Source organism: Acanthopagrus latus, chromosome 1 (assembly GCF_904848185.1).
Source record: "Acanthopagrus latus isolate v.2019 chromosome 1, fAcaLat1.1, whole genome shotgun sequence".
Taxonomy (NCBI): Eukaryota; Metazoa; Chordata; class Actinopteri; order Spariformes; family Sparidae; genus Acanthopagrus; species Acanthopagrus latus.
Genome location: NC_051039.1, coordinates 101,888 through 111,887, shown reverse-complemented (window position 1 = coordinate 111,887; position 10,000 = coordinate 101,888). Strand labels below are relative to the sequence as shown.

The following is a 10,000-nucleotide window of genomic DNA, read 5'->3' as shown; positions in this document are numbered from 1 at the left end:
GCCTCACCATCCTCAGGACATCCAGCAGACTCCATCACCTGCTCCAGTCTGACCTGCAGCAGCTTAGCCTCCTCACAGCAAACACCTCAACATCCTCACTCTGCCCTGCGTGGAGCACAGGTTCAGCCTCAACTTCCTGTGTGTTATCACCGAACCAACGACACCGCTGACCCCCAAGACAGAGCCACCGCCACCAGCAGCGGCAACCCCGGGCAGAGAGCCACCAGCCCCGCTCCATACAGGCAGTGTTTCCGCATTGTACAGGCCTGGCGGGCTGACCTGACCTGACCAGGCCAAGGAGCCCTGCCGCCAAAACAAACAAAAAAAAATTATGTGCCAAAAATAAGCCAACTCAATTCATTCATAAATCAATAATCATTTAGCGCCTCTGTGCAGCGCGACACGACTCAACCTGCTTCACTGTCTAGTAACGATCCGAGAACCGATGCTGAGAGCGCGGGCATATATTCTGGGATGTTTAAAGTTTATTAGCTAACCAACTATGGCACCGCAGAAGAAAAGAAAAAATATCACAGGTGACAGACAACTTAATATAAAGAAGTTTTTATGCCATACTCCGGAGCCAAGGAAAATAGATGAAGGGAGAGTAAAAGAGGCAAAAATGACAGGTGCAGGTGAGACGGTGGAAAGGGGGGCAGATTGCAGTGGAGAGGGGGGCTGCTCGAGGACCATTAATGCCCCTGACACCGGTCCGACTGCCGACCCCGTCTGATGGGTGACCGTGGGCCCGGACCGACTGCCGACTCTTGTCCGACGGGTGACGCCAGTCCGACTGCTGACCCCGGTCCGACGGGTGACTGCAGGCCCGGACCGACTGATAACGTTGACCCAGCAGAAAAAGAAAAATACAGCTAAACACAGAACATCTGGCTGGGATCCTGAATGGCTTAATAACCATAACCATAGGCCTTGGTTGTACCACACTCCCCATGGTAAGTTTACAATTTGTTGTTTAGCTTATATTTTTGTTCTGATTGAGGAGCTTCTCTCTCTCTTTTTTTTGGGAAGCAATAATGATGAAAATAACACAGACAATAGGCTAGTTTTCTCAGGCATTGTCAAATGTATGTAACTCTGTTATAATAAAATGTATAAAAAAAAACCTTATGTGTTTGTTAAAAAAATATCTATAACTGATAGAATCTCAATTATGTGCAGAGATGTTTTGTTGCTTATGCCGTCAGCATAAGCAGCCCGTTAAAAGAGGACCATCCCAGACGGTTTTCATTGAGATCTCTTCTGCAATGTACAGAAAAGATGTCCTTGATGCTCATATGGGTTCAGACCACCACGCTCCAACCTTTCAGGCCCATGCAACTTTGACTAAAGTTTAGATTAAGCCCAACAATTTCACTTAAGTGATATAATTCAGCAATATAGGCCTACAATGATTTTTAATGTAAATGTTTGTTAGTGCTGTATTTCGCAGGTCACACTGGGAATGATTTCGCACTCAGGTGTTTACTAAGGCTGTCAGTTTAACACGTTAATCAGATTAATTAATTACACTGCAAATTAACGCTTTATAAAAATTAACGCAATTAATTATGAGATTCTTAGTGGCAATTCAGTGCGTGAGCATTTTAAATTTGGCCCACTGAATGACCCGTAGACTAGTTGGCAGTGGCACGTCACGGTAGCACTAGCACCGAGGAACTTGTCCGGACGTGTTCGTCACTTCCCACCTGCGTCGCTAGTCACAGCAGGGTGACAGCAGACAGGAGCTGTTTTTAGACAGAACGCCAAGCCGCATATTTGCCCGTCCTTTAGACAGCTCTGTCCACGGTTTTAGACAGAGGCCGGGAAATTGGGGGTCTGTTTTGGTTCGCCGATTTTCCGCCTCAGAGGGAACACTTATTTCTGCCTCGCCTGCTATCTAAAAACGAGCCGTAAATGTGCCGGCCTCTGCGTGAGGTGGGTGGAGGTGTCAGCCACAGCCGGGGGAGTTTTAAGACCAAAAAGCAGCTGATCACAGCAGTCAGTCCATCACTTCATCTGCGGACATTAAGATGAACAACTGGACAGCTGCAGAGATCCAGGAGATGCAGCATCTCCTCGGTCTCTGTAGCTGTTTGGTTGTGTTAGCTTGTTGTTGTAGCAGCAAGCTAAGGACGGTCGCTACTTTCAAATTAAAAGCCCCCCGCTGAGAACCCAGTTCTAAATGGGGTGCAATGCTCTTATTTTGAAGACAAATTCTATGTCACTGTTCACAGCCTTACACTTCTACTATTCATTTTGAATTGCTGTATTGAGTCAGCTTTAGTGCTCATTTTGAATTGAGAGTCTGCTTAAGTGCCTATTTGAGACTCAGCCTTATTTTATTTGTGAATTTTATTTATTGAAGTGTATTTGTATTCCATTTTTGAATAACGCATCTGGCCTAATTGGTTTGCTGGGATGTGCTTGACCATTTACTTTTCAATTCCATTTATGAAACGCACTTCACCAAAGAAAAAATGTGGATTTCAAATCTTCTCTTCTTAGTGTGTTCAATTGATTAGTCATGCAATACAATTTTGTCATGTCCTAGAATTCGAATTCTTTATTTGGATACCTTTAGCAGATGTGAGATTAAAATGCGATTAATTAGATTTATTAATTACAAATCCTGTAATTAAATAGATTAATTTTTTTAATTGCCTGACAACCCTAGTATTTACAATTATTTGGAATGTTAATTTAGTATTTGTCATTACAGCAAAAAGAAAGCTACAAATAATAATACACGTCTTTGCCAGCCTGATGGTTATGGCTGACAAGGTCCCCTCCCAGTATCTACTGACCCAGCCCTCCGAGCCCAGGTACACTCCTAAAAACTTCAACTCCCCCCTGTTCCACACCACCACACCATACCTCCTGGTAGCTGTGGGACATGGGACTGCTTCCACCCCCCACACAACAATGCCCCATATGTATATATGTATATATATATATATATATATATATATATATATATATATATATATATATATATATATATATATATATATATATATATATATATATATATATATACACACAGTATATATATATATATATATATATATATATATATATATATATATATATATATATATATATATATATATATATATATATATATATATACACACACAGTATATATATATATATACACTGCTCACAAAAATTAAAGGGACACCTTTTTTATTGGGCCTGGCATGAAATCAGTTAAACCTGTCTGATAATTTTCTGGGTGGTTAAGCAGCTGAGGGCATCGTTAATCACTTTCAGCTGTATTGGTGTTCATGGAATTAACAACAGGTGCACCACAGTGGCAACAATTAGAAAACCCTCAAAACAGGACTGGTTTTACATGTGGAGGTCATTTCAAGTTTCTCCCTCTTGATCTTTTTTGGCGGATTTTTCACTCATGCTGGTTTTGGCTTGAGTAATTATCTCTACTGGCAGTATGAGGCGATTCCTTAACCCTACAGAAGTTGCACAGGTTGTCCAACTTCTCCAGGATGGCACATCCACACATGCTGCAGCAAGAAGGTTTAATGTGTCTCCCAGCACAATCTCCAGAACATGGAGGAGATTTCAGGAGACTGGTGGTTATTCTCGGAGAGCTGGACAGGGCCGTAGAAGGTCCTCAAGCCATCAGCAAGACCGATACCTGCTCCTTTGTGCAAGGAGGAACAGGCTGAGCACTGCTCGTGCCCTACAGAATGACCTCCAGAGGGCCACTGGTGTGAATGTCTCTACCCAAACAATCAGGAACAGACTTCATGAAGGTGGCCTGAGGGCCCGACGTCCTGTAGTGGGCCCTGTGCTCACTGCCCAGCACCATGGAGCTCGACTGGCATTTGCTGAAGAACACCAGAATTGGCAAGTCCGCCACTGGCGCCCTGTACTTTTCACAGACGAGAGCAGGTTCACCCTGAGCACCTGTGAGAGACGTGAAAGAGTCTGGAGAAGACAAGGAGAACGTTATGCTGCCTGCAACGTCGTTCAACATGACAGGTTTGGTGGTGGGTCAGTGATAGTCTGGGGAGGCATATCCATGGAGGGATGCACAGACCTCTACTGCCTAGGAAATGGTTCTCTGACTGCCATAAGGTATCGAGATGAAATCCTTCAACCCATTGTCAGACCCTACGCTGGTGCAGTAGGTCCTGGTTTCCTCCTAATGCACGACAATGCCCGGCCTCATGTGGCAAGAGTATGCAGGCAGTACCTGGAGGATGAAGGAATTGAAACAATTGAATGGCCTTCACGATCCCCTGACTTAAACCCAGTAGGACATCTGTGGGACATTATGTTTCGGTCCATTAGGCGCCGCCAGGTTGCTCCTCAGACTGTACAACAGCTCAGGGATGCCCTCACACAGATCTGGGAGGAAATGCCACAAGACACCATCCATCGTCTCATTAAGAGCATGCCGCAACGTTGTCAAGCATGTATACAAGCTCGTGGGGGCCACACAAGATACTGAAAAGCATTTTGAGTTGCAGAAATTAAGTTTTTGAAAAAATGGACTAGCCTGCCACATCTTCATTTCACTCTGATTTTAGGGTGTCTACACAATTGAGCCCTCTGTAGGCTGAACACTTTTATTTCCATAAAAAGACTTGGCATCCTTTTGTTCCTAAGACATTGCCCTGTCGTTATTTGTATAGATATCCAACTTCATATTGAGATCTGATGTATCTAATGTGTTTCTTTAAAGTGCTCCTTTATATATATATACATATACATATACATACACACACGTTCGGTATGGAACCAGCAGGAATCGAGCACGCGTCCCATTAGAGTGCCTGTGTCATTACCGTCAGTCAAAAAAAGAACGTGGCGAAGTACAGACGCTCTCTGATGAACTGAGCGGCTCCCAGCAGCTCGGTGTCCTCCGCGGTCATCCTGAACAGGGCGGACAGGATCTTAGGTTGTTTGAATGACGGTAGTCAATAAATTAAAATGGTTTCACTCTGACAGACAGCGGCTTTGTTATGTTAACGGCTGACCAACGGTATTAGCTGCTAGTTAAATAGAAACTGCGTTCTGCTGCTTAGTGCTGAGCTAGTATACCTGCTGCTGAAATAGTGTTTACATTTAGTAAACATCCACCCGTCGTTTACAAAATTAACACTGCTGTTGTGTAGGGCACTTTTAAAATCATGTCATATTTTATGATCATCCTGGCCATGGATGCATTAATCATTGCAATGCACTGAGTCCGAAAAGGCCACAAACACTTATAACAAACAACACAAGTCAAAGTCACTCACTCATATTCAATACTGTCACTCTGGTCTGCATTCAAAACTTGAGAGCCCTGGGAAATAAACACCCTTAACTTGAAAATGAGTATAGCGGCACAGCACCGTTATTCCACAGTCTGTGGAGAACCCTGCTGATTAAGATACATCGATTATTCAGGTGCTGATAACGGACGTTGATATGGAGTGAGACAGCACACTCTTTCTCATCTCAGTTGAGGGCTGCACATGCCAGTGCTGGTCAGGTGCTGACATGGAGGAATCTGAGTGTGTTGCTATGGTAACTGTGGGGTGAGAAGGCTGCTGAGAGGCTCAACGTGTCATCTTTGATACCTGAAGAGAACATTTACCTGAGTGTTTCCATCACAGCCAATCAGAGCTGGAGCTGAGAAACACCTCACAGTCATGTGAACAAAACGCAACGTGAGAGGAGGCGCAGACACACTTGGCGACAGGTGAAACAGGCTGTCTGTCAAACACATGAAGCGTCACTGCTAGCCTGCTGCTAAGCTAACACAGACTCTGTGACGTACCTTGTAGACGTCACCGTACGTCCCGCTGCCGACGCGCTGGATCAGCTGGAAGTCGTCCTGCGGGTTTCTGCGGGAGATGTCCGGACAGCAGCTCATCTTCCCGGCTGTTGAGACCGAAGCGAGCCGGACTCTGTGACCCAGACCGAGCCGGACCGCGACGGACACACAGACACTAACATACGTTGTCAACACAACTTTAACATGGCTTCTTCCGCCAGCAGGACGCGTGCGCACTGCTGCACACATGGACTGGCCGGTTGAACGAGGATGCCTTCAGGGGCAGTGGGAGAAGTGGGAATTTATGAAACAATCCATATGGAACTAACAGTTAGGAATATTAGAGTGACGTCAAACGACAATGATCAATTTGAACCTCTTTTTTATACTGATAGGTTGAGGTACTCTCTTGAAATGAAATCCACAAATCCTTCTGGGTTTAATGAACAGTTGTTCTGTGATCTTTAGATGGGACTCCTGTTTGTATTTTATACAGCTACAGATTGTTCACTGTTTTCTGTTTAATGAATCAGCTGTGAGTTGTCAGAACAAAGTAAAAACATCAGTTTAAACCTCAGAGATAAAAACACACATTTGTTGCTTCATGGACACTCTTAAGAATACAATACAAATGTTTTTTTGTTTGTTTGTTTTAAACTGAAGCAAACATTTGTTATGTGACACTTCATTAATTTACTGTCACCATCATTATATATTTCTATTATTAACATGTTTCATCATGTATCATCAGGCATGTTTATATTATATATATGGTAATGATTTAATGATTTTGTCCAGTGGTGGACAAAATCATTAAACACCTGACTGAAAATCTTGACCTTTTGTTTGCCTCCAAAACATGATTTCATTTCACAATGTTCATGAAACATGCAGATAGTTGCTCTGAGCACACCCAATATCAGATGACGTGAGTCCTACTGCTTTACTTTAACATTTGGTATGTTCACCTTTTGCAGCAATTACAGCAGCACATCTCTCTGGCATAGTGTCAGTATATTTCCTGAGAACTTCAACACTTATCTCATGCATTCTGTCACTCAAGCCAAAGGCTTTCCATTGAATGTTCAATAGATCTGTCCAGTTTATTTTCCAACTCACCCCATATTTACTCAATGGGGTTGAGGATCAGACTTTGAGGGGGTCAGTCCATCATTTTCAATGTTCCAGCAGCAGCTCCTGTCACTGGTAGTTCCAGCAATAGTTAGAAGAAAGTTTAGGTCATTGTCCTCTTGGAAAATAAATCCAGGCCCAATAAGATGACTACCATATGGTACTCCGTGCCTCACCAGATTGTTGTGGTATACTTTCCTATCCATGATGCCATAAATGATGAGATGGCATCCAAGATGGTGGTAACTCCAGCCAGGATCAAAAAGGGCCTTTATTTGAACCCTTTGCTCACTTGTTAGCTCCTTCTTCACCTTAGCCATATTCAAAAAGCAATGTGCTTCAAGACTACTTCTAGAGCCTCTGGATTTATACCAACTGGTCGTGTGGCCTCAATGACAATACACTGATGTTACTAATCACTTTATATATATATATATATATATATATATATATATATATATATATATATATATATATATATATATATATATATATATATATATATATATATATATACTGGCAGTATTAGGCTGTTATATAATCGTCATTATTATTAGCAATCGGAGTTGGTGTGCAGAAGCTGAGGAGAGAGAGATATAGACAGACAGCAGGAGAGAGAGAGTCCACACCCAGCTCAGTGAGGCGCTCCACATGGTCAAGGCAGCCGCTGTGACGTCACATCAGCACCTCCGGTCTCTGATTTCACAATAAAACTCAAGGTTCATGATGTTAGATTTTGACATTCACGTGTTTTCAGAAGTTTTTCTTCATTTTCTTCTAATTCAGTTTTTAAACTTTTATTCTGATGGGCATGGACACAGGACTTGTGGGATGCCTGGTGGTGTCTGACACTCGTGCACTAGTGGACACAAATGGCACTTTGAGTTCCAGCCGTTGCCAGGTGGCGTCTCCATGGGTTGTTCCAGGAAGTCCCAAAGATGCTCGATCTGATCAACACTTTGAGCTCTTTGTCACGTAGATTTTGTGCAGTGTCAGGGTGCATGGTGAGTTTCATTGCCATCAGGGAGGGATGTTGCATGGCAGCCACATGAATGAGCCCAAAGTTTCCCAGCAGAACATTACTGTGAAACAAGAGGATTAATGTTGTTCACTTGAACTGTCAGTGTTTTTCATGTTGGGCCTGATAACTGATCACCGTACCCGTTATCACTCAGTGGCCATCAGCACTCTCAAGGACTTTCAAGGTCTGGGAAAGTGAGCAGCTGATCTGAGATGAGACTGAAGGAAGTAAATTTAATGTTATGGATTTAAAACTCATCATTAACACAGCTATTTTCTGTCATCAGGTTTACCCTGTGTATAATACATTGTGTACATGATACCATCATAAAATACTTCTTTATCGTCACCGTCAGATTCCTGCAAAAATATGTTATTAAGCAGATATATCTGGCTTTGTCAGTGAGGAACAACACTGGATGATCTTTACTCCACCTTCCAGAGAGTCTCTTTGACCAAGTTCATTTAAATGAAGCCATCTCAAATACTAAACATCTCAGAATGATGATGATGATGATGATGATGATGATGATAATTAGTATTAGTATTACTACTATGACTCTTTAACCGTTTTATTTTGAAGGCTGTGTGAGTAAACTTCCGGTTGTGCTGCGTACTACCTGCCGTCAGCTTGACGCAGCTCTGACGGTCCTTCAGTCGGCATGACAACGCGCTCCTAAGAGCAGCCTGGTAGACGGGCGCGAGGATGGCAGCAGAAGATGCCCAGTAACGGAAACAGCGACGGGAACCGAGCGAACGCCAACACCGGGACCTGCTCCGGGACCAGGACCAGCGCGTTCCATGTCCCGGCCATGGAGAGAGCCCGGCCGGTGACGGTGACGGTGTCCGCGGTGAGCCTCGCGCTCAGCGTGCTGTCTCTGCTGCTGCTGGTCACCGCCATCTCCACCGACCACTGGTACGAGACCGACACCCGCAGACACAAATACAACTGCGACCGCCACGGGTCCGACTCCAACGACCAGAAGAACCGGGAGATGCCCATCTACCACCTGCCGCTGGTGGACACCGGCAGCGGCGGGGCCCGGCAGCGGGACGTGGCGCTGATGAAGCCCGTTCATGTGGGCAGCAGAGAGGAGGAGCTGCTGGAGAACTGGCGGGCCATCCTGGGGATGGGCATCCTGGAGACGGAGTGCGGCAGGCCGCTGTTCTCCACACACTCCGGCCTGTGGAGGAAGTGCTACTTCAAGAGCCTGGACCCGGACATCGACAAGCTCATCGACCGGGGTCAGACCACCATTACACACACACACACACACACACACACACGCACGCACGCACGCACACACACACACACACACACACACACACACACACACACACGCACGCACACACACACACACACACACACACACACACACACATCTCATGTGTTAATGGATTCATATGTTCAGGTAAACGCGGCTGTAGATAAACAGATAACACAGTACACTGTAGTGCTGTAGTACTGCAGTGCTGTGTAGTACTGTAGTACTGTATTATGCAGTACTGTGCAGTTCTGTAGTACTGCAGTACTGTGTAGTGCTGCAGTTCTGTAGTACTGTAGTATATGCTGCAGTACTGTGTAGTGCTGTAGCAGGGCTCATGAACTGTCTCAGGTACACTCAGGTGAAACAGCTGCTCTGTCAGCTGACGTCATCTTAAAGTGGGGGTTGGTTATAAATTGAATAATGATTTCAGCATCCAGAAAAATAAATACATTAATGTTATGAGAAAAAATCTGGAAAACATCCAGTATCTGTGGCTGTGACTGTGGTCTAAGAAACTGTCCAATCATATCATCTGCCTGTAGGAACTGATGGACTCACCTGTCTGTACCTGCCCTCTTGCACACTCTGCCCTGAACTCATTGTTTACCAGTAAAGCCTTCCACTCACCAGGTGGACATGTTGTGAAGGATGTTAGCAAGATAGTCACACATGAACGGCTAAAATGTCTCGATGCTAACGTGCTAAGGATGATTGATGTTTATTATGACGTGTGGCCGACACAAGGTCATTGTTGTGCTCAGTGATGTCACCGATGGCCTACTCTCTTAAG

General features: G+C 44.4%; 2 protein-coding genes and 1 long non-coding RNA gene across 12 annotated transcripts in view; 1 reads left to right on the top strand and 2 right to left on the bottom strand.

The window, feature by feature from the left end:
- The window catches only part of LOC119015271 (mitogen-activated protein kinase kinase kinase kinase 3-like), a 41,585-nt gene extending 35,136 nt beyond the window's left edge, over nt 1-6,449 (bottom strand). Inside the window, exon 1 of one of the 2 annotated variants that reach the window (XM_037091175.1) lies at nt 5,795-6,449. In XM_037091175.1, coding sequence (XP_036947070.1) covers nt 5,795-6,040 — 246 coding nt within the window. In that variant the 5' untranslated portion in view covers nt 6,041-6,449. The remainder of the gene's footprint in view (nt 1-5,794) is intronic. The other variant, XM_037091139.1, reaches the window with a different exon arrangement.
- A 1,031-nt stretch (nt 6,450-7,480) lies between these two features.
- LOC119028084 lies at nt 7,481-8,686 on the bottom strand. Its single transcript, XR_005077583.1, has 3 exons — nt 8,563-8,686; nt 8,084-8,161; nt 7,481-8,004 (listed from the first exon to the last, which is right to left on the bottom strand). It is a non-coding gene; the product is annotated as an uncharacterized LOC119028084 (long non-coding RNA).
- The window catches only part of tmem178 (transmembrane protein 178), a 13,325-nt gene continuing 11,899 nt past the window's right edge, over nt 8,575-10,000 (top strand). For all 9 annotated transcript variants that reach the window (XR_005077582.1, XR_005077581.1, XR_005077579.1 and 6 more), the window contains exon 1: nt 8,575-9,187. Coding sequence is in view for 1 of the 9 variants with exons in the window: in XM_037113559.1 (XP_036969454.1) it covers nt 8,662-9,187 (526 nt within the window). In the remaining 8 variants the exon portion in view is untranslated. The remainder of the gene's footprint in view (nt 9,188-10,000) is intronic.